The 24,414-nt window shown below is 42.5% G+C and overlaps 1 protein-coding gene across 2 annotated transcripts; it reads right to left on the bottom strand.

Annotated features, from left to right (window-relative positions):
* Positions 1 to 4,131: 4,131 nt before the first annotated feature.
* LOC132911190 (uncharacterized) lies at positions 4,132 to 23,949 on the bottom strand. Of its 2 annotated transcripts, XM_060967611.1 has the most exons (4): positions 17,603 to 18,936; positions 16,784 to 17,542; positions 7,238 to 7,401; positions 4,132 to 4,854 (listed from the first exon to the last, which is right to left on the bottom strand). In XM_060967611.1, the coding sequence occupies exons 1-4, from the start codon at positions 18,327 to 18,329 to the stop codon at positions 4,612 to 4,614; spliced, it is 1,893 nt and encodes a 630-aa protein (XP_060823594.1). In that variant the 5' UTR covers positions 18,330 to 18,936; the 3' UTR covers positions 4,132 to 4,611. The 2 variants fall into 2 exon arrangements, 1 of the variants encoding a protein (XP_060823594.1); XR_009658936.1 differs by lacking the exons at positions 4,132 to 4,854; positions 16,784 to 17,542; positions 17,603 to 18,936 and adding an exon at positions 23,841 to 23,949 and having other exon boundaries at positions 7,378 to 7,401.
* Between the last annotated feature and the right edge of the window lie 465 nt (positions 23,950 to 24,414).

Below are 24,414 nucleotides of genomic sequence, written 5' to 3'. Positions count from 1 at the left end.
TTATTATCCCCTCTTGTCTCAAAGAGGGACCAAGCTACAACTCGGGGGTGTGTATGCTCTCATATACTCTCTCTATTCGTGTTCATCTCTACACGTGTTTGCACGCGTGTGTATGTATACCTAGAGGTTAGTCCGACGAAGGGTAAAGTCCCCTTTGTAGCCTTGGGCCAACCTTGTTAGCGCTAATGATGGAATCCGTCGCGAGATCCGCGAACGAGACAAGTCGGATCTTCGATTTCCCGTCATCGCTCGCGCCATTATTCCTTCGTCAGTCATACAATCATTCTACGTCACGATCTTTATTCATCAACGAGAATACATAGATCTGCTGCATTGAAATTTCCAATACATAATTTTTAGTAACCTGTTATGTTTCGATCTCTCTCTTTCTCCTTCTCAGATTTTTAATACTTTACGAACTTGTTTTCTCATATATTTAGTAAATAGGTTAAGTTACATACGAAGGCTACAGGTGGAAGCACGAGTCACGTTTCGTTTGATCTTCCAATTAAATATGAGTTTTCTCATCTGTCGGAGTATTCGAACGACGTTGGTAACATTAGCCGCGCGGTTTAATTAACGTAGAGACTGAATTGCGCGATGCTATTCGTTTCTTTTACGAAACATTATGGACTTAGGGATAGAAAGTAAGGCGCAGGAGCGAATGTAAGAAAGAAGAGGAAATAAAAGATAAATAGAAATAGGAAGGAGAGTTGCCGAGCGACCTTATCCACCGTTAGTCACGGAAAGCCATTAGACCGGAAAACGAGGTAGAATCGCAAAACGCAATGGCGTCTAGAAACAAACGACGGCCGATAGGAGCGAACAAGCAGTGAATCACCTAAGCACTTGTTTACCAAGAGAATCAAGAATTCAGGGATGCCGTTCCAAGTCTCGGAATCCTGCCCCATTGGTTTTCCAACCCCACCACGACTTCCTACTACACCGGAGCTAGCGCAATGTCGTCGTCGTCGTCGTCGTCGTCGTCGTCGTTCGTCCTCTTTGTCGTGCGAACGAAAAGGACAGAAATAGAGAGTCGAAGGTTGGGAGTTGAGAGTGAAAAGCGCATGAGGGGTGACGACGGCCACTGGCAGACTCGGGGTAGGAGAGAGAAAGAGAAAGAGAAAGAGAAAGAGAGAGAGAGAGAGAGCCGGGAAAGCGGCACTAGAATCGCTAAATGTAATTCGGTTAAAAGGGTTTTAGCAATACAATGCATATAAACATGAGTGCCCCGCCTCCGTTCTCGTCTGCGCGCTCCACACTCTTGCGCCACCCTCTAGTTAGTCCCGCGAAACACCCCGCGACCGTCGTAATCCTTAACTTGGCCGAAGCAAGATTTTCATCGTCTGCGTTCTAACGTGCGATCGACTCTGATAATAATAAAACGTACACTACACACACTCCCCCGGTCAGATGTTACTCCGTAAATTATTCGGATTAAGGAAATCGAAGTTACGAGGTTCGGCGAGAGTCCACTTTTCGATACCACGTCGCTGCTTCGATGAAACGAGACGATACAATCGGAAATTTGCGAAACTTCGAATTAGGTCACCGAAATACCAGAAACACTCGAGAAATTCCTGGCCGATAGAGATAGAGATAGAGATAGATAGATAGATAGATAGATAGATATATATAGAGAGAGAGAAAGAGAGAGCAGAAGGTTTTACGTTATCATTGAAATATTAGACGTTGTACTATCGCTGTCTGTTGATATTTTAGAAATTGATTCTACTTTCTCAGTACGAAAGCGATGTAACTGTTGAATTTGCGTGAAATTAATGAGGAGAGAGAGAGAGAGAGAGAGAGAGAGAAAAGAGGAAAGTAAATGGCACGAAAAAGTAGTTCTCTCGCTGATTTTTAAACGAGCTTTAAAACATCGCTATCTCTGTATTGAAAAAACTGGTTAGCAAATTTACAAACATCGTGGCACAAAGCCATCCCTTTTTTCACGTTTCTCGGAATGTTTAGATGCGCGGCTCGACGATTAGCGAATCCCTTCGTTTAATGCCGCATGGAAGAATAAGAAAATAGGAGTAGCGTTGCTCGACGTTTTTGTTGAAATGCTTCCAAAAATCTTTCTTTACTTTCTAGATATGTCCCTGCATTTTCATCCTTGTTTCTTATCGTAGTACCTTTAGTTACCCGAAGTTAACCTTCAGAAGAAAGAAAAATGATAGTACGTGTGCTACGGCTGAAAAATACTACCCGAATGTCTTGATAGATCCGTCGCGACGCTATGTGAATCTTATTAAAACGTACAAATTAATGGCAAATTGACGACTAGAGCTAACGCTCTCCTATGAATTTGACGAACCGTAAACTTAAATCATTTATTAAAAACTTGGCTGCGGCACGTATCTTTCTTTTTACGAATAAATACACCAGTCGTAAAAGAAACCTGCCGATGTTTCTCCTCAATTTTCCTCGATGTTCGATTAATCGTAAGAGTCGGCATTCGTTCGAACGTTTCGTTGTTCGATTGAAATTTATAATAAGAGACCTTATGAACTTGCCGAGCGATCTAACATCATCGAACCTTATCGATTTCAATTAACGATGTCAGACATAGAAAATATGATTTCTAAATGTTCTTAAAAGTGTCATAGAGACCGATCCCTATTTTTAGAAGAACGTTATACGACGGTATCTGGTATACCATATAGTTTTTCTTCTCCAGTTCCTTCCCATTCCTTCGTTGACGACTGGTTTTCCAAACGGGTGGTTTCCACTGGCTGTAGCCGGTAAGAGCAGTCGTCCGCGAAACATCGCGGAATTTGTAACGGGAAATTAGCATATCATAAATACTGATGATTCTTCGCTTGCGTGTGGGGATAACTGCGTGGTGGGAAACATATGATCGTGTCTCCTTTGAATATCATCCAGCTTTTTTTTACAAGAAAAACCACTCGCAATCAGTTTGGAAGCAACATAAACTTAAGACGGATCAGCGATCTTTATGTTAGTAGTAGTTCGAACAGTTGAAATGCAAAAATTATATTCGTTTACGTTGCGAATATCTCGTTGATTTTCTGTAATTTTAGTTAAACGCGTTACGAATTCTTCGCATCGATTCCTGTCGTTCGTCGATCCTCATCGCGCGAACTTTCCTTTTTCCAAGCTCCATGCAAACCTGCAACGCTTTGAATAAAATTTGTAAAACGAAGAGGAGTAAATATAGGAGTCGTACTGTTGTCTTCGATATTTGTGATTTATTTTAGGAACTTGTTGCGACATAATATGACGTTTTCCTTCGCATCGCACTTTCTACCCTAGACGTATACGAATATTATTTACAATTACGTAATTTATCATAAATAGATACGTGTTTTCAATTCATGTAGATCTAGAGCAACAGTTGGAGAAGAGTTACAGTCAAGAATGTTCAATGTTTCCACAAGGCGCTTAGCCATTGCGTTCTAATCGATGGTTTTATACAACTATTGCTGCGAATCGTCGCGTATATATATATAATTCCTCCCACTTTATACTCATTAATATAAGCCATATTTTCTTTTCTTCCCTTTGATACGAGCCTTCGTTATGTAAACATTTCAAAACGACTCGGGGGAACACCGTAAAGAGGATTCGATTAATTTTCTAGGCATATCGCTGCTGATAACAGCAATCGTGCGCATGCACCGGTCTGACATGGGCTCGAACTTGTGTACACTGCGTCTCATAACTACAAAACCAGCCAGAAACTTTCAATTTTTATCTACAGTGTTATGTATTAGTCACTGAGAAGTCACATCAATGAACTTGATAAATCTGAGAAGTAAGCGGCGATGTTACGAACACCGTTTTTTAAATCCACTTTACGAAACCACCCAGAGATTTTCAATTTTTATCTCTATCGCGTTACGCGTTAGTCACTCGGAAGTCACACGAATGAACTTGATAAATCGAGAGGTAAGCGATGATGATGTCAAACGATATTTTTTAAGTCTACCTTACGATCTATCGTTATTCGCGTAATTTTCTCGCGATACTCTTTTATGCGATAACGTACGGCAATTACAAATAAACCTATGGAACTTATGAACTTGATCGATTCTTCAGAATTGAAATGAGAGATGAGATTTAGAAAATTAATAAAAAAAAGGCGGGATCGATTGGCGTGGTTTCGTGTAAAAATCATTTTGTACCTCGTACCTCCTATAAGAATTGAAAATTTGAAGATATTTTTATAGTTACGAGCCGCTGTGTATTTATGCGTGTGTGCGTATATGCGTGTATTATCCATCGTATTGTTCCCTATATTTACATACGAGTTTTGCCATGTTACACCAGCATGCGTACAGCATAAGTCGATACTTACATCATACATGCACGCGATTCTATTTGCGATTTGTTTGTAAAATCTAATCGATCGCTTTGTCATTGAATCCTTTTTGCACGTACATCTCTCCGTTTTTCGGTCGACTAACGATGTTGTTGTTGTTGTTATTGCGTAGTATTAAAAATTCACTCGAGAAACGATCGAACATATCACACCAAGTATCAAAGGTATCAACAAGAGATTTAATCGACAAAATGACGCCAAGCAGCAACTTACATCGGTTGGTTCACATTTGGCACACCACTGGGTCGATCATTTTGGTCAGAGTTTTATACCACGTAAGGTCGATAAAGCGGCTCCTGAAGTTCGGTCGCGTTCCTCTGCGTTTCTTGTAGAGCACCTTTGCTATCCTCCTGCGGACTCGGCGAATTTGGATTCGGATCACCGCCGGTTTCCCTCTCGCTGCTTCTCACGTTTCCTCCGTCCTCGACCTTATTATTCGCCCGCGCCTCCTGTTGTGCCTTTTTACTCCTTTTCCATTTCATTCGTCGATTTTGAAACCAGATTTTCACCTGAATTTTAACACACATTGCTCATACACAAATTTTAATGGCAATTATCCATGGGATGCATAGTGACGTTCGAGTAAATGGACATGGAGAAGAAAAAGGGAGATCGTCTATAAAAATGTTAAAGTAACGAAGAAGTTTGCTTTTTACTATGGTACAACGGAGTACAGAAACGCGACATTGAATCGCACTCGAATGCGAAAAAATTGTAGTCGCGTATAGGATACAATACGACCCCTTAAATCGCTGCAAATATACCTAAGTACATGGACTCGATATTTCCTTCCCGAATCCCACAAGAGAACGATGTGTAAATCCTTTGGACAACATATCACGTGCTTGAACCTCCCCGATGTCTCGTTCCCAGCCCTAGTACGTCTTCACCCTTCGAGGAAAGAAACGTGCTTTCTTCTCGCGATAATAGCTACAGTCACTCACGAAAGTATTCGAAAATTTGTATGAATATATAGAACTTATATGGTAGGAAAGTTTTTGAAATTTTACTATCTGAACTGTAACTGTACTGTAACCAGACACGACTCTCGTGATCATAGAAATTGGGTTATAGAGTTGGTAACATTTGAAAGCGATCGAATATTAGATGTTTATCGCCTATAACTGATAACAATTTTATTGTCAAAGAAATTTATTAATTAGAATCGATGAGATTTTTATCAGGGATTGAAATAAATGGTTATCTTTCGCTTAAAAAAAAAAAAGAAAAACTCTGTTCGAGCTGTGAAATTTTGATGGAAAGAGATGTTACCTTTAGGAACTTGTTTAAAATTCTCATTAAACTGCTACTCTAGAACGTGTATTAGAAAATGTTTCATAAAGTGAATAAAAGCAGCGAATTATCAAATATTACCTTTAGTTAACGATGTAACATCGAATTATTCATATGTTTGTCGAGTGAAAGGTACGAAAGTTGTAACATAAGGGGAAGACAAGTATTCTTGTCAAGAATAATACCTAAGCAACATTTTTTAATGAGAAACACAGCAACCTATGAAACGTGAATTATCTGCATAAATATTACAAACAAATAAGATATTCAAAATATCGATAACCGCAATAAATATTCGATATTGTTGCGATACTATTGAGAACATTTTTAATATCGATGAACAAAATATCTTTCCTGTTATAGAAAAATTGCTATTCTCATATTTTACAAGTTCTGTCGAAACTAATACTTTTATTTTCAACAACTATCTTTCATCTGTCCTCGTCGGAACTTGCAATGCGAGAACGTTTTCTAAAAAAGTTTCACGGTACACGTTTTAAACGGGTCTATGAAAAAGTTACATAATTCTTTCGATCTCTGATTTTTATTATCTTGATTCCAAGCGAAATACCTAATAATCCCCGATGTTTTAATAAGTTCCTAAAGAATTTTCCAGCTTATCTTGTTTCTCGTAATTGTCCTGATACTTGTGATCGATAGCGTGTATCGAATATATCACGATTAATTAGATTTAGTATTAACGAGTATTAATATACTTGGACATGCATTTCCTTCCTCTCGTCGATACCATAAGGGGAAGATGAAGGAACGATGTGACGAGGAAACGCAACGACGGGACAATTCGGAAGCTAAATGCTTCAACTTGAATCAGTTGAATATCGAAACAAATCAGGGACTCAGTCTCCCATAATTCAGACTTTCGTTGCTATTTGCCGAGCGATCCGTCAGAACACGTAAGCTTCAAAGTTATGTTTAAGTTGTTGAACTATGCAAGAGATTCGCTCGTTCACGTTCGCCCCGGCAAAGGAGAAGGGTCCTGGATTATTTCACCGATTTCTCTGGAGGCTTTTTCCCTTTCTTCATTCTCTCTTTCATTTCCTTCTTCTTCACCTACGTTTTCTTTTTTTTTTTTTTACTATACTGATGACTCGAATCGTTGCGTTTTTCTTTAAGTGGAACAAAGAAAAAGAGAAACAACGAAGGAAACTAGGAGGAAAAAGAAGAAATTAAAAGAGAGAATGAATTTGAAGCGATTAAGGAAGCTATTAACCCTCGAACAGCAAAGGCTGGGTCAATTCTGGCCCATGCACAAACCATATATAGATACCTCTCCCTTGTTACTTTCAAAATCGTCATATTTTTTCGTGTGCATTTAAGTTACATTTACGTATTATTATTCTGTCAAATTATACGAAGGATTTTATTTTCTAAGTAAATTTGGTTATCACGCGGGAACGAAGGGCCTTTGTCTCGTCCCTTTCGCACTGTACGACTATCGAATAAAATATTCGACTCTCATGATAACAATGAATCAGCTTCCGCTGGACGAGGGTTGGTCTATTATGCATGTATTCGATTTAATTCGGTTTAGCGATTCGGTGTAGCGATTCATAAAGGTACAGATGAAGCAGCGTTTACCTGTGTTTCCGTGAGCATTAACGAAGTGGCCACTTCGAATCTCTTCGGTCTGCTAAGGTACTTGTTCTGTCTAAATTGTTTTTCCAATTCGAGTAGCTGTTGCGACGTGAAAGCGGTTCTCGGCCTTCTCGTTTTTCCAAGGAGGGCATGCTGGGCCGCGCAACCTGTCGATGATAAGTATATTTGGATACATTTAACATTCTTGGCTCTTTTACGTGAAAGAATTCTTCTTTTTTTTTTTTTTGAAAGAAACATTGTCCGGGCGGTATACGCTTTATTTTATGATACGAGAAGCATCCTATTATCAAAGATTTTAATTTGCGAAAATATACGCTTTGTCATTCTCAGGCTCTGTTTTTAATCGCGTTTATAGAAACACGAATTTGCATGAATATTGTGCAGTCTGTTATTCCGAGTTTTCCTCTTCGACGCTCACAATTGAATGGAATAGAAGAAAATCAGTATTGCCTGTTATTGATAATGTTGGTTCGAATTAATACTAATCGCAAGGAGAGACCAATAAAAATCATCGAATGCTAATGCAATTACCGCCAGTGTAAATCCCCCTGGGCTGCAATACTATGATTTGGGGTTGAAAATAGGAAGGGGGAAAGGCAGAAAGGGAAGGACAGAAGACGAGGGTGACCGCCCTAACGATTAGCTCTATGAACGGGTCTTGGTCAGACCCGATTTTCTCTCCTTTATGACTTTATACGCGCAATAAATCAAAACGAAATTCGACTTTCTTCGCGAAGGGAACAACAACGATAGATCGATGATTGTCACTGTCAAGTCGTGCAATGTATTCTTCAAGACGCGTTGCATTTTGCTTATATAAACGTAGACTATACACCCTCTATCGTTCACACTTTCTCGTCTCTTAGAATTTCGATAAACCAAATTTGTACCACGTTTGACTGGAATGTTATCGATAGCTATAAGATTCTGTGTTAAAACGAAAATTTTGATTTAAATCGTACACAACGTTGGCTCTAGTAACTTATATCTAATGAAAGAGGAAAGACCAGAAAGTTCGCCTATCCGCGAAAAGATGTTTGTTGCGTGAGCGCATCGTCGTCGTAGCGATCTGTCAACATCCTAAGGCGGAAAAATGAAACAGGCCCATGGTGTTGAATGTTTGACTAAGCGGCTGATTAAGAGCGACATAAGGGTATCGCACGTTCCAGATTAATCTGGGTGTACGCGCGACTAAACATTGCCATGTGTACAAACATTGACAGCCGGTCACACACTTGCTATATAGGTAAATTGGTGGGTCGCATCGTAAGCTGAAAGCGTTTAGAGAAAAGAGTATGGTGAACCGCGTTGTAAGATCTCGATGCGGTTACATCGTACTTTTTACCACACCTGCATCTCGTATAAGTACTTAACACGTAGCATAATGGTGACTTACGAAAGCGTTTGAACATTTGTCATACAAGATCACCGTAGATCGTTTAAAATTTATTCGCGATCGCATATGGAGAATTACAAGTAAATTGCTATAATTTGACGTCTACAAAAATTACTATAATAGAACGTAACGAATATCGTACATAATAACATATTGCCATCGATATTACTTCCAAATACAAACCGTCTATGGTTTGGTTTCGTTATTTATGTCGGTCGTAGATATATTAATCGTCCCTCGGAAAGATGGTTTGCCACCCGCTGAGCACATATGGTTCCATGATTTTCCTTCTTTTTCTCCGTTCCCGTCGCAATTGCTATCTCGGCGGTCGCTACTGTTCACCTCTATCGAGGTTCTCTGCTATTCGTATTATTACATATTTCCGTTAAATTTGATCGAAACCAATAATCGTGCGATTACACAGACTTTGGCGCAAAAGACTATGCAAAATCGTGCGAGATAAACGCATAAACGTTCGTGCTCTAATTATAAAACTTTCATTTATTTCGTAAATACGAAAAGAACGATGTTTTTTAAAGGCTGTTACAGTCTGTTCAATTTAATTCAGACGTAGCCAATGTTACGAAACGATCGAATTATTATCAGTTTCGTTATATGGGTTCCTTTCTTAGAAAGCTGAATCGTCTTCGAGAAACAATTTCGTTCCTCTCTCTCGTTACCTTCGATGTTTCCTCGGTGAATTTTAATTAAATCAAGCGAAATCGAATGAAAAAGCGAAAGCATCGATACATAGTGTTGGGAAGCCACTGGAATTGCACGAGTGCGAAGGTGCCAGGGAGAAATGGTGCAAGTTATGACAGATGTCGGTAAACAAGAAGGGCGGCGCACCATCGAGTGGACAATCACCATTTTCGTGCTTCTCTGTGCAGGGTGAAGCAATGGGGTGCTGTTAAGGTTAACGTCGTTCTCACCCCGCTACACTTTTATCATGATAATTTAATTTATTTGGGGTCCTATTAGCCGCTTCACGCCAGGCTGCTCTTAAATCATGCTGATCACCATACCGGTAAACACCAGCCATTATCTGTACTTAACGCTATTCTACCCCACTATTGCTCATATTTCCCGCCCCCCACCCGGCTCAACCTCTTACTGTACCAAATACACACTTCTCCAATTTGTGATTCCATTTGGTATCGTTACTATCGTCTTTTGGTTGTCTCTTTGTCGCATCTGGTTTAGTTCGAAGGACGAAAAAGTATTTGGTAGTTCTTCTTAGTCAAAACGTCCTATTTATCATTTCGAAACTGAACACGATGTCGTGTTAATGAAATGACATGTTCCGTAGATCTGCATTTATTTTGGGAGGAAATTGCCGATACGTGATACGATCGTCAGTGAAAAGGACAAACGACGCGAGCCGTAAAAATATCCTGTCACGGATTACGAACATATAATTTCGATAGAACGTACGACCAGTTTCAAGAGACTAATTGACAATGGACGCGCTGAGAGTAAAAGTAGACTGAGCCATAATTTTTCTAAATGGAAGTTTACATTTTAAATAGGTGGAGTTAATGCGCAGAAGTTCGTTCAATCGAGCAGTAGTCAGATTTTTACATGTCAATTGTCGCAGTGAATCTTCCCTATGTAGTCTGTACATATACGGTTCATTTCTACTTTTGCTTCCATTCTGCTGCAATTTTCTGATCCTCCTCGTTCATCTTATCGATCTTTTCTAGTTTCCTATCCTTATTCGTATCTTTATCTCTGTTTCTTTCCTCCCTGTTTTCGTACGAAATGAAATGAAACATACTAAAAACGATCAAACATGTAAACTCTTAAAAGGAGTAGTTGCGTCATTCTTGAAATATCAGTGGTCGTAACACGCACCATAGTCTTGGAACCATAGTCTTACTCGTAACTTTATTTTTCTTTTTCTTCTCGTTTCTCTATTCTACTTATAAAATGAAACTCATCGTCATCCATCGTTCGATTTCTACGTTGCAATCATCGCGGTAAATCCTACTACACAGTCGGTACATGCACGGCTCCCTTCCCTGTTACTTTTCTTCCCATTCTACTGCAATTTTCTGATCCTCCTGATTCCTCTGGTTGTCGATGCGTCCCGTAGTTTCGTATTCTTACTCGTAACTCCATTCCCGTTCTCCTCGTTTTCCTGCTCCCTGGTCCCTCCTCGGTTTCCCTTGATGGGTGTGAACGGGCGTGTGTGCACGCGTGCGTGAGTGCGTGCGTGCGTTCCGGGCGCGTGTTCGCGCGCGCGCGCTCGCACCAGATCTTGCTCCCTCTCCTTGTCTCGTATAGCGGCGGAAGCTCCGCCTGCAGCCCCTGAGTGCTCGATACGACCCGCCCCCAAATTCTCAACCCCTCGTATCAGAGGTGAACGAAGACGAGGCGAGGGTAACGTCGGTGGGTATCCACCATCCCTCTACAGCCTTGATCGCGAGACGTCATCGACTCCCGCTTCCACTTGCGCCATACGATTGGAGATCCGCGGAAGCCAGTGGCGAGGGCAGATGAATACCGAGCGAGGAAAAAGTTGGCCAACTTTTGTCAGAGATTATTTTCTCTACCCAAAATGGTTGGATTTAATTTGAAACTGCGCTCCGTGAAACTCGCCGCGAATCACGTCATAAACATCCAGAACGTTACCATTTACTTTTATCATCGGGCTACTACTAACTGGACGAGCTCCGCGTCTGCTTCCCCTACCAACTACGCCAGGCGATGCGGTAATCATCCGCAGAATCGACGATTTTGTCCGTTACCATTCTCGCTGTATACGTACTTGGCTATCTGTCGTACGATTATCTATCGTAGAATACCTATTTAGGAATAAAATTTCAATTGCTTTCCGGCGTCTCGCTTTAATTTTTCTCGGGCATCATAATTACCTTGATTAAGGAGGGCGGAGCGTGTACAGGCATTTCGATTTCCTGATGTTTCACTTGGAACGTGTTCCCACGAAATTAAAACAATCACGACATCCGCAGCGATTAAGATGTAACAAGTTAAAAAGTACAAAATACTTGGTATAAGCGTATATTTCGTATAGCAGGATTATTCGTTTTATTAATAAATCTGGATATTCGGTAGAACCTTATTTAACGTGTTTTCTACACTTAAGACGAGTGTTTGTGTTGTATATCGAGTTTTTATCAAACGAACATCTTGTAATCTCTACGTCCGCTTCCGGTCTAGTTTCCGATTCGGTCAGTACAATCAAGACAAACGGATGTCTCGTTGTAGCGCTAATGAAACTTTCAATTGTTTCGTACAACGCGTACGATAAGAACGTAAAAGTCTCCGTGCTTTCAAATACTTTCGTCAGCCGATGGTGTACATCGAATACGGTCATATTTATACACGACGTGTACACGGAAAGCTGTGCTCTCGTGTCATCGTTTGCACGAGACCATGTGGCTACGGCGCGATCAGACCAGATCATAGAGATATAGGATGGTTTGGGCGAACGTGGAACGTTACACATCGGGTAACCAAGATCTGTTTGCTTGCGGGCGGCCAAACTAGCTGGCAGCTAATTCAGAAACACCATTACCGCCTACATGCCTATAGACAGGTAGACTGACGCGACCGCTACTGCAACGCCACTAGACGTTTTCAACGTGTTTCCATGTATCCATCTACTAACGTTCCTACACACTCTGCATACGCGTTTCCGATTTCTATGTACGAGTACATAGCGTGTCTGCGCCCGCTCACGTTTATGCACATCACCATCTTTCCCATATGTGTACGTCGGTGTGCAATTAATTGCTGATTTCTCATTTCTCAACCATCATCGACGATATCGTATACAGTATCGCGAAAAGCTTCGTCGAGATTAATTCAAACAGCTCGAGGCTGCTTTATCAAGGGACGACGTGTTATTCGCTTGACGCGAACGTCCGTATACTTTGATAGAGTAATAGTAGTAGAAAGTAACGAGCGTACGACGTACTAAGTCGGAATCGACGCGATTTTCGTCGAGGCTCGAACGCTCGGTAGCACGACTAACGACAATGAACTTTTACACGTTCAGGAAGACGACCAAATCGTACGTTTAACTCGAAAATGTAGGAAGGAGATAGTTTCGATAATACTTAAACCGCGAGTGTTTATGCGAATTCAGATTTTTGTTCCAATCGTTAAAAGCCATAACGAGTATCGTAACGTAAATATTTTGTACACTTTTGCGCGTTATCCGCGTCTACTGTCCATCTGTAAATTTCCCAATCTCCTCTTTGAAAAACAGAAAATATACTTATAAATTATGATAACCTTCCCTCGTGGTCTTTGATTTTTATCGAAATTCAAACCGTGAACGATTCAAAAACAATTTGTACTACGATATAATCGTTATTAGGCATTTCCTTTTATCTTTCCGATCTTCTTGTAACGAAGAAAGAAAAAACATCGATATTGGTTAAAGTTGCGAGACATTTGATAAAGATAGATAAAAAGTGATTTGCGTTCTTGGATTGTTTCAAAGATGAGCGAAATTAGCTGTTGGAACGGTCTATGTAAGTCCGTGGAGTTTCCATGGCAACCTTAGAACGTCTGCGTCGGCGTTATGCTATCGTGGAGAGAAGGGCGAAGGGGATGAATAGACGGATGAATGACGCACAATTAACTAATTAAATCATCCGCCAACCCTTCGCGTGCTTCATCTCTCGGGTATCATCCCCTTTTGTTGGCAGACCTCCTACCATCTCTTCGACATCTTCCGCCATTATTTTTTCACCGTAACTTGTAAAGCGAATCTCGTTCCACGTTCTTGGTGAATTCGGAGAACGGAAAATCGACGAGACCAAAGAATTGTTGAGAAATTCAATCCGGTACGACGACGTATAATGTTATATAAATTATTATCATCTTTCTCTTCTTCAATGCTTTGCTATTAATTGAAGTATCTCATAGTCTTGTTCTATTCTTCTATTTACATTGTAAATTTTATCTCTCGTTTCTTCTTCGTGTTACTCGTCGTTTAATTTACCCTGTTCTTTTTCTTTACACGTATCGCTTTATACGTACACGTTGTGCGACAATCAATAGGACCAATAAGACAAAATCGAGAGAATCGGCTAGATTACGTGGTACGTTTCAATCGTATGTTTTTAATATTAACTACGCGCGAATCGATGATCAAAGACAAGATCCATGTATTGTGCGTAGATCCGTGGGCGTTTTTCTTTTTTTCAGAAAGCTGTTCGATCGTTATTAACGGCGTGGTGAAAGGAAGATGCCAGGCTTAAAAACCTTCGCACGTTAAACACTGGCGTGGATATCGCGCAAGTTGAAAAGTCGTTTCGGTCGATTTCGATTAATCCGAATGCAAACTGGTATCGGCCGGATGGACACGCGGGGACACGGGAAACCGTTTTTAGTGTACACGAGGCAGAGATATCGGGATTTGGGATACGCCGAGGATGGAAGATCGCGAGTTAGCCGGCAGCCACCGGTATCGCACTAGTTAAATTTCGATACTGCAAAGCTCGACTCAAAATAGATGAAACACGGTGTTGTTGGAATATCGTCGTTGGTATAACGCGCGACAAATATTCCACAAATAAAAGCTCGCGTCTACCTGTTTTCCACCCTGCCTCTCCCTTCCCGTGTCAGCTCACCGTGCCGAGCCGCTGAGTCGCGTACTCATCGTTATTTACATAACGTCGAGAGCATACGAGAATGCGAGACTACAGGTGAAAGAGAGAAACGACAGACAGAGACGGTGGACATAGGAGGAGGAGGAGGAGGAGGAGGAGGAGGAGGACGGAGGGGAGGAGAAAGGGCTGAACGGGACGATACTCCCATCCAGCAATTTTTTAACAAGTCGTGTTCGTGTTCCCTGCCGACGCGATAACGGCCGCTTCAGGTGGGGCTGAATGCAACCGTTTTATTTTATTCCGCGAGACCGCTTTTTTTGTACCCGTTGCTCGTTTTACGCTATCGGGTTTTCGCCTTTTTCGTCGACGTTGGATTGCTCGGCAACTACCAATCAGGATCATCTGACAGAAAGTACCCCGCACTTCGCTCCGAACACCTCTCACTCTCTTTCTCTCTCACTCTCTTTCTCTCTCCCTCTCTTCCATCCTCTCGCTCTAAAACACACACACCCACACACACATACACACGCATATACACGTACAATCGCGTTCCGTTTACTCCCGCTCTTCCCCCATTTTTCTCTCTTTCCCTCTCTTTCTATTCTCGTTTATTCGGATTCGGTCCATCTCGGCATCCTGGTTCGCTACGTTCACTGACCAATTTGTTCGATAAAAGCTTTCGACTGATTGGCTGGACAACGCGACCACTCTCTTTTTTCTAAGCGTGAAATTTACCGTAGTAGTAACCGGAATCATCTTCCTTTCTCTCGTGATCCTCTCTATTCGTCGGATACTCTTCTTCGTCTTTCCTTCGAACCTCGTTGTTATTAATTCCGGCATTCTCGTGACGTTTCTGCGCTATCAGGACCCTCTGGCGCGATAATTTGTTAATTGCGTACCAAATAATATCAGCGAACAGACGAGTGGCAAGTTACGGGTTACAGATAATTCTACGATCATCAAAGTCTGTCCGATAATTCTACGATTCTAGAATTTTCTACGAAACCACCCTTCCGTCTTTATTTCGATCGTGTACGGATAATTTATAATTGGCGACGCGTAAAATTTCGCCAGAAACGTTAACTCGGTCGTGTAAAAGGGTTTCCTTCGCTGTTTGTGTCTTACGGTCCTGCAAACATTTATACAGAGTTCGGCGATGTTTGTTATTTGCTCTTTGAACACTCCTGCAGGTAGAAGCGAGCGTAAGATATCAAAGTTGTAACAATTTCTCGATATCTTGAAATAAGGGATGTTATATTTCGAAATGAACGGTACAGATACGTATTTTCAACAGTATGCCGCGAAACTGTCCCTCTGTGTTATCGTTTGACAACCAACCTAAAAACTGGAGTAGCCAGTCAATATAGTATGGTAAAGAGTTACATTAAGCATGTAAACATTCGTTATCTACCTATCGTACGAGCAGTCTGTCGATCTATTTTATGACGTTGTTCGTACGTCAGGCTAACGTTGAACATTAGTGTTCCAAACAAATTTTGTCCCATCGATATATATCAGTTTTAGACGAGAGATATTACAACGATCGTTTGGTCGATCGTTTTAAAAAAAACAGAATGATATTGCTTCGCCTTCTAACAGCGTAACGATATTGCGAGAGAATTCGAAACGATAATTTGTACGATAACAGGTTTTCTATCTTTGAAACTTTTCGCAGCCTTGCTATCGCGCGTCATTTATAATTTAGAAACGATTTGTGAAACGATTAAAGTATCAATTAGCCTTCTCTAGGTTGTATTATTTTCAGATAACGAGGAAGATGGAATGTTTATAAGGCTGTTACGTGTAGTAATTAATCTACCTACTCACGTTTAAATATATGAAAATCCTAGTTTAATTTACGGTTAAGACGATCGATATCGCAATGAACACGAGCAAAGGCGATAGAAGCACGTTAAACCGAGAAGGAGAGAGTTTTCAATTTCGAGGTGAAAAGATTATATCGGTTATCACCGATTATCGTGTTTTACAAATGTTCCATATCTGCTCTCAAGACGTATTTTTGTTATTAATTATGACTAAGTTGCGTATTTTTATGCAAATTCGTATTCCTGTGCGTACAGCCACGGAATCGAAACACGAGCAAGAATTCGTATCTTCGTCCTCGAAACGTTAAAACGAGAAGTTTGACGGAAAATAGGTGAAAATTTAGAAATTTCACGTATCTTTGAGTATTATCGTGATCGCGGACATTGGTTTTATTACTCCGTACCGTCTATCGTAAAAATCGATTTAATCGAGTCGGGCAATTACCTACAAAGTATAAAATAACTGCGACTCGATTTGCTCGTAATTTTCAAATTAAACGCCGTATCTCGTGAAAAGCAGGCAAGCGATCGGATAGCTATCAACGATAGCGCGCGTACAAGAAAATTTGCTGCGTGAAACGTAGAAGGTCGTAATCTGAAGTGTAAAATGTGAAATTCGTGTTCGAAGAACGAAAGATCGATACGAAACGACTGGATTCTTGGCGAGTGTGGAAGAATTAGGGACGAAGTAGGGCATTTGGCAAGATTACTAACTCACCGGCTAAATCGGCGGGTAACCTCGGATACAACATTCCAGTCCTAGCCAACCACTCGAGTTGGAGTGGATGGATGTGATGCTGCTGAGGATGAGCACCGGCACTCTGCGAATGTCCGACGGGTTGACCTTCCTTGTGTATCGAATGAAACGCGCTACCACCGGCAGGATGATAATATAATCCTCCGGGATGTATGAGGGGACCACTTGGATGTAAGAGAAGCGCTTGATTTTGTCGTGCTACTCCCGCGTTGCTACCGAGCGCGCTATAATGGCCACTCGGTAAATTCGGATTACCAGGGATAGCGTTGCCACTGGGTTCCTCCGATCCAGGGGAAATCGGAGGGCTGGAGATGGGACTGTGGCTCGCGTTGCTTCCCGAGCTGGCGCTTCCTGTTCTCGTAGGATCGACCTCGATCGAACCGTCGTCCTCGATATTTTCCAACCGATCCACTCGAAATCCTCCGTTACCGATGCCAGCGTTTTCCCCTTTGAAAGGCGTTTTCGTCGTTTCTTCCACCGCTTCCACGCGAATACCGGACAAATGAGCGTCGCGTACGGATCGGTCACGAATATCTTGTCTGTCACTTGGATCGCGAATAACTTGTAAGTTCGACGGAGAAGCGAGTCCGTGTTGGACGACGGTTCTGTCGAACGGATGCAAAAGTCCTCCGAGGGAAGAAGATGTTCTTTGCTCGTCCGTTCTAGCAGCGCCGATAAGCGCAGTCCCGTTACCAACGCCGACCGCAACTCCGATTCCAACTGCGCTCGCAGTTTCGGTTTCGCCTGCTCCGGTGCAAGTGCGAGTACCGAGGTTAGTACCGGTAACGATGCCGGTTCCAGCGGCTCCGCTTACACCTCCTAGGGTGCAAGAGGATTCTCGATCGTGACCACGTACCAACGAGTTCGTCAAACAGGGGCTCGCGTCGATGACAGAGTTTCGCGTTGCGAACAGCGATCTTTGGTTCGATCTATCGGATCGTTCGTGATCCAGACTTTCCGGTTTCCCGGTTGCCCGACCGAGCAACGCGTCGATGCAGAACGACGTTTTCCCAAAGGAACTATGACGTCTGTCGGTCGAGTGAACCGCGTATTCCTGCGGCGAGATTCTACCCGGCGAGTTATTCGACTCTCTGTAGTGACTCGCCACCGCCGAGACCATCTCCTCGGTGAAACACTTTACACCGGTGTCTTCCGGGTCTCGAAAGAAACTCGCCGCCGACTCGTTCTCCTGCTTCGAGAAGGAAGGTCTCTTCGCTTCGCTCTCTTCGCGATACCTCGACATTCGCGATTCCTCACCGAGCTCCGAAGGAGAGCCGTTTTCCACGAAACGTATGTTTTCCGGAGATCCGATAGCAGTCTCTCCTCTCAGCTCGGAGCCGGGCGACCGCACTTCATCCGATCTCGGTGAACACGAACGATCGCGGCCCTTTTGCCGTACGGAGTAGCCGGTATGTTGACCCGTTTGTTGTTGTCGTTGCTGTTGATGTTCCTGTTGCCTCTGTCGCAGGTACGAGTCCTCCGTGATCCCTTGGGCGTTGTAATGCATACCTGGTTCGTGGTTTTAGCGACCGTACAAAATTCCTCAAATCGATCGGTTAGTACATACTTGGTATCGATGACGGGGTCCCTTCACGAGCACTACTTTTGGATCGATCGTCTACCACTTGCAATTTCGACCGCGTTTTCTCGCTAACCGCGCGAGACTCGATCATACGCGAATAAATGTTCTCCAGCGTCGATAGAAATATGTCAAGTCCAACTGGAGCGGTGATCAATCGATGGTCGATCGCTATGGCCGATCGACTTCTGATCGGCGTACGGGACTCGATCGATCGATCGAACGACCGCACAACCGACCGACCGACCGGCCAATTCAACCAATCTCACCCTTTAATACGGAATCGCGGATATTGCACGCGATCTGCGATTACGTTACGCGACTCTGTCCGTCTTCCGGATGATCGTCCTCGAAACGAAACGAAACGCAAACGTTACGACCACCGATCACCGACTCGAAACGCGTGCGTTTTTCAATGACAAACGAATCAACGACCGGTTTTGATTTCGACCGGCGATACGAGCGATTAGCTCGACGCCGCACCACAAAGTGACGTCGCGAGGAACCGCGTGTCCGTAACGGGAAAATCGCTCCCCTCTGCTACTGCGTATCCGCGGTCAGTCGATTCTGCCACGCCTATCGCGGCAAAGCTCGCGATTCTGCCACGCCTACACCATCCCCTTTGTTCCCCTCTGCTTCACCATCTGTTTCTCTATCTCTGTCATCGGTTCTCTAACCTCGGATGTCGAGTATCGGAGTTCTCCGAGTTCCTGCCGACTCGTCATTTCTAATTCTTCGCTGCGAGTTCCTCGATTCGCGATCGCCGGCACCCACGATTCTCGATTCGCGAGCGTTCGACGCAGACATCGCCAAGCCACTGCGAATACCGAGGCTCGAGCTTTCGCAGCCTGAATCCCCGGGCGTCGCATTTCCAGCGCGAAACCAGCATCCAGTTCTGCCCTCTTTAGGTAAAACGTTCCATCTGGTAGCCGAGTTGTCGAAATTTTTCTCCTTCGAGACCCGGCTAAACAATAATTCCAACCACTCGCGAGACTATTTCGATCACGCGCGAATTCATTTTCGGCTCCAGCTCGGACTTTACGCTCGTTTTTTAATTGTCCGATAGGATTCCGCTCGGTCGGTTACGTGGCAAAAGAGACACAACGTTTCATTCTACGAACAACGTTCGTCGTAATGAATTTCAGGTTCCTTCTCGCCAATTTCCCCCCGTCTAGACGAAACAGGTGTTTCGTTCGTTCGAGAGAGAAAAGGGAAAAGACTTTGGATCCTAATGGTTTCGAGAGCCGAAGGAAACGTCGAGTTTCGCGAATCTAGAAATCAGATTTCAAGCCATCTCTGCGCCTTAATTAAAGAGGGCAGAGTCGCACGCTGCTCGCGTATGAAGGAGCAAGATCTGTATCTCGTTCGATCCATCTCTTATGAAAGTACGCGAGGAGACGCGGGCAAGAAAGAACGGGGAGGGAAATAAGAGGCAAAGTTACGAAGAGTAGAGAGACGTAGAATCGCGAGTGGAAGTGAGGAGAGACGGAGTAAGAGGAAAAGACGGTACTGGAAGCGGCGGCAAGAGGACTGCAGGAGAGGAAGATGGGAAACGAGAGGAAGAAGAGACGAATTCTCTCTTATGAAACGAGATTTTCGTTCGATCCAGCAACGACGAGCACGGAATACGCCAAGGATAACCGAAATGTGCAGTTGCTGCTACGTGATCGGTGGAGAGAAAACGGAGGTGGATGAACGATCTCTCGATTTTCGTTACATTCGTATATACGCGTATATAGAATAAGATAATCTAAAAATAGTTGTATAACGTTTGATAAGAAGGCGAAAGTACCAACGACGCGAAGGCTTCGAGCGAGAAACACGACGGGTACCAACGATTTTAATCGTTTGGGATTTAGGAAAAGTCGATCGGTCGACAGAGCGAACGATAAATGAAAGTTCCGCTGGCTTTCAAAGCCATCTACGTTTCGTTCGATCGTATAAAATTCGTGACTCTTTCGAAGGAAATATCGGTGATATCTGTCGCCTTATCGAGCAGCTAATAGCCGCCTAATAGGTATCACACCCAGTTTTCAAGTAATCGGTCTGTTATCGGTTGTCCCGCGATATTTTACGTGGGTCCTACAACGCATTTGCTTATCCTGCTGATAAAAAATCTATTCGTTTTTAACCGCGTTTAGTTCAACGTATCTAAACGCTCTCAAATATCGTTCCCTTATCGAGACATTGATTTTGATTCCTGGTATACTTACAAAAACTAGAAGGAGGGGAGGAAAATCGGAGGGAAAACAAAGGTGAGCATATGGAAAAAAAAAACGATCTGTTCGATGAAATTTCCTTGCAATTTCTCTAAAAAAGGTATCCGTAGAACAAGCGAAGAAAGGTCGATTTTCAGTGCGTTAATATCTTGCCAATTGTCGTCTTATTTACTCGCATCGATGATACGCGCGTTTTATCGCCCATGTTTCGTTACCCGATCAAGAATAAAACCACTTTTTTACTCTTTTTCCTAGTAAGTCGATTTGTTTTCGTTTCGACAATTTATACGGATAAACTAGTTGCGCGTAAAAGAATGACAGATCGCCGTATCTTTCACGCTTGTTATGATTCCTTGTATACTCTTGACAAATCGCAGCATAACCGAATACGAGTCGAAGGCAAACGGTACTAGTTCACCGGTGACCGCTTTTTAACCAAATAACACAGAGGGAAGAATATTTACTTAAGGATCGGAGCACGTTCAACGTACGTATACGAAATAAAAATTTTAAACGTTTCTCCTAATACACCGACCCGTGTCTACCAAACGTGGATCGATGGGTTACGTTCATATTTTGTTTGCTCTTCGGCCAACGTTGTTATCCATTTCTATTAAAATATCTCCATCCATCGAATCTGGTATCTGATAAGTATCGGCTTTGCACCATTCCCTTGTAATTGCCGTTGAAAATAATCGTCAAGCGTTTCTCGCGAATCTTTCATCCTGTATCCTGCTGCACTTTTAAGTTGGCTCGTTCTCGGACAAACTGGAAATTCGAAAAATTATCCAAGTCGTTGAGAAATGGGCGCAAGTAGCAACGATCTGTTTGCGATGCAACGTGCGTTTAATATGCGCCTGCGCGTGCACGTATATTCAGGTAGCACCTTTCAACCTCGGTCGTTGAGCAAACAGAAAAATTTTCAACCCATGATTATGCTCCGTCACGATAAACCAAGCTTATTTTTCCTCTCTTAGCGTGTTTCGAGAAAATCGAAGGTTTCCGAAAGCCGCTCGTTTCGACGATCGTTATATACGCATCGACTCGTCTCGTTATATATAGCGTGGTTCGATTATTATCTAGAAAAGATCAGATCGTAATTTGAAATAATTATTTTTAACTTAACAACGCGACCACGTACTTTTGGCTATTAGCGTCTGGTTAATTTATATTACGTCTTAGCGACGTTCGTGTACCGTAAACTAAAAATCGGCCAATGCGTGCGTAACTAGCAAACGTTGATGCGTACACGCGCGTAACTACCATTCACGTGAAATGTATCTGCGTATTTTTGCCGAATACAAAGTTCAATTTGACAAAGTTAAACAGTTGATAATCGTAATTGGCCGGATCATTGTAAATTTCGAAATTATATTTAACGATAACAATTTAGGATAAATATCGTTCTAAAGTCTCGTGGTGCCAAACTGAAAAGTAATTAACGATTTGATGGTTAATTCATCCGTTCTTATCACAGGGATAAGATTGTCCGATTAATGCTTCGATTAGGTATCGCTGGCGATAGATAAATCTTAATTGGTGTCATGTATCGATTTGCTACGGCTTTTGTGTATATGTAAATCCTCTTAATCGTACTTTATCCCCTTCGCTAGATTCTGTTTAATTCGAACGGTTCAAAGTATTGGAGGGAACGCGTGAAACATGTAACACAAAGCACGAAATCTGAAACACGAAAACCCAAAGGTGTGATAATCATTCGATAATGTGTAACGTATCGGTATGATACAATATAAGCATTTACAGAGATTTATCTAAAAGGAATTCTAAACCGATACAGCTATATGTACATGCGCGTGTAATATTCGTACGTATTTCGTTTTTACCTTTAGTCACGTATGTACTCTTTATATTCAATTTCTCAACTGCATATGGTGAGTCACGAAAATATCTTTTGGAAACTTATACGTGTACGAAAGGTCTCGTACCACGCGATACAAGTATTATCACGACTATATAAACTATCGAGAAATAACGATAGCTTTTAAACGATGGTCGTATCAAATTTTTATACTCGTTCGTAAAAACAGAACATTTCCGTTTGGTAGATGGCCCGATATTTTTCCACGTTACCGTTCATCGCGTCTTTATTTCATCGACAATATTCAATTACGAACAAATCCATCAATCGACAAATCGTTGCAAATATCGTATCTATTTACTATTTCCCTATCTGCTTAGACAATTCAGCGTTTCTTTTCGATAATATCTGTTTTCCCTGTGCTTTCCTTTCTTTTCCCTCTCTTGCTTTTCGTTCCCTTTTATTTTCCTAACGCTATCTATTCGATTTTCCGACTCTTTCGCTCTTCGACTCTCGCTACGCTACGGTTCGAGGTCTATCTCCTAATTAGAATCTTCCGGCCCCCATGTGGCCGCATCGTCAAGTTCGGCCCTCACCGCCCATTACTTTTAATGGCGTTGTTAATGAAACTAGGTGTCGCCAAATTAACCTCTCGTTTCAGCAACGCTCAACCGAAATAATTGAAAACTGCGTTATCTCGATGCGGAACGAAGACAATCGCGTTTCAAGTTGCTAATTTATAACACGCGTATAAAACCGCGGAACCCGCGGAACCCACCAAAGCCTTGAAACCGACCGTTGCCTTCGACTCGACCTCTTAAAAATCAATTTCATCTGATCGAATATCGTATCGATCAAAGTTATTTACGTTATTGGCGCGTTAGACGATGATCGGATCGTTAATGAGGAATATACTTGTGTGTAAGACGAAATCGAAGAAGAAGAAATGGGATTGACGTGACTAAAGTGTAGAAATGAAACTGGAAGAATGACAAGGATGAAAAGAATGGCGAAAGATATACGAAATTGTAAAGAAAATACGATGTAACGCGAAACAAGTACGCTACGTTTGAAAACCACTGGCACTGGCTGATTACCGCGGTAACCATCCCCCGAGCGCCAATTAATCTTAACTTTTACGGGGCAAACACTTTTCATTAAGCTCGGTCCTGCCTCCAACCGGAGTCGAGTTATCCCCTCCATGTTGCAACCTTAGCCACCCTTGCCTACTTTCCTCTTTTTTCCATCCCTACTCTTCCGAAGCACGGCAAGCTCCTCTTCGCACTCGTCCTCTACCGAGCATGCCGAGGAACTGCGAGGTACGGCCGAGGTACGGCGAGGAACGGCAAGGAAAATGGTTCCCCAGACAAGCGTTTAATCTGGCTCTAATTAGCAACTTACCCTCCGCCCACGTCTCGACGTTTCACTCGCTCTATCTTTCTCCTTCTCTTCCCTTTTACTCGATACTCCTCGTACTCTGTTCCTCTCCTTCTTTACCCCTTCTACTGCCATACTCTTATCCACTCTATCCCCCTCTCTGTGTGTAGGACACTTCCTTCGTGGTTTATCCAGTTGTTGCCAAGCTTTTAGCCAGGCCAAAAATACGAAACGCTTTCCACGGTTGCTGGATGTAACCACCGCTCTACCGACAGATATAGCGACTATTTAATCGCTCGTTCGAAATAAAAACGTTACTACGGATCAAAATTTCCTGCAATATCTAGTACGAGGAACGATTCTTTATTTAACCTTTATGTAAGCAACCGATAAACGTACTACGATTATCCGATGAGTGTTTAAACTTTTGCATTTTTCGCCTAAAAATATCGAAAACACGTGAAACACGTCTTCACAGGGAAATACGAAAGTTGTTAAAAGATGTATAGGAATGGGTACTTAGGTATCCAATTACCCGCGTTGAGGTTAAGTAATTTGTGAAATAAGAAAAAGAAATGTAGTTCATTATCGACGTCGT

The sequence above is a fragment of the Bombus pascuorum genome, chromosome 10 (assembly GCF_905332965.1).
Source record: "Bombus pascuorum chromosome 10, iyBomPasc1.1, whole genome shotgun sequence".
NCBI classification, from domain to species: domain Eukaryota; kingdom Metazoa; phylum Arthropoda; class Insecta; order Hymenoptera; family Apidae; genus Bombus; species Bombus pascuorum.
This window is presented reverse-complemented; position numbering and strand designations above follow the sequence as displayed.

Coding starts and splice junctions, on each gene's coding strand:
- LOC132911190 (XM_060967611.1), bottom strand. CDS start 18,329: ATGCATTACAACGCCCAAGGGATCACGGAGGACTCGTACCTGCGACAG. Junction 17,543..17,602: donor TGGAACCGGCATCGTTACCG/GTACTAACCTCG, acceptor CTGCGAGCGCAG/TTGGAATCGGAGTTGCGGTC. Junction 4,855..7,237: donor TAATGCTCACGGAAACACAG/GTAAACGCTGCT, acceptor GTTAAAATTCAG/GTGAAAATCTGGTTTCAAAA.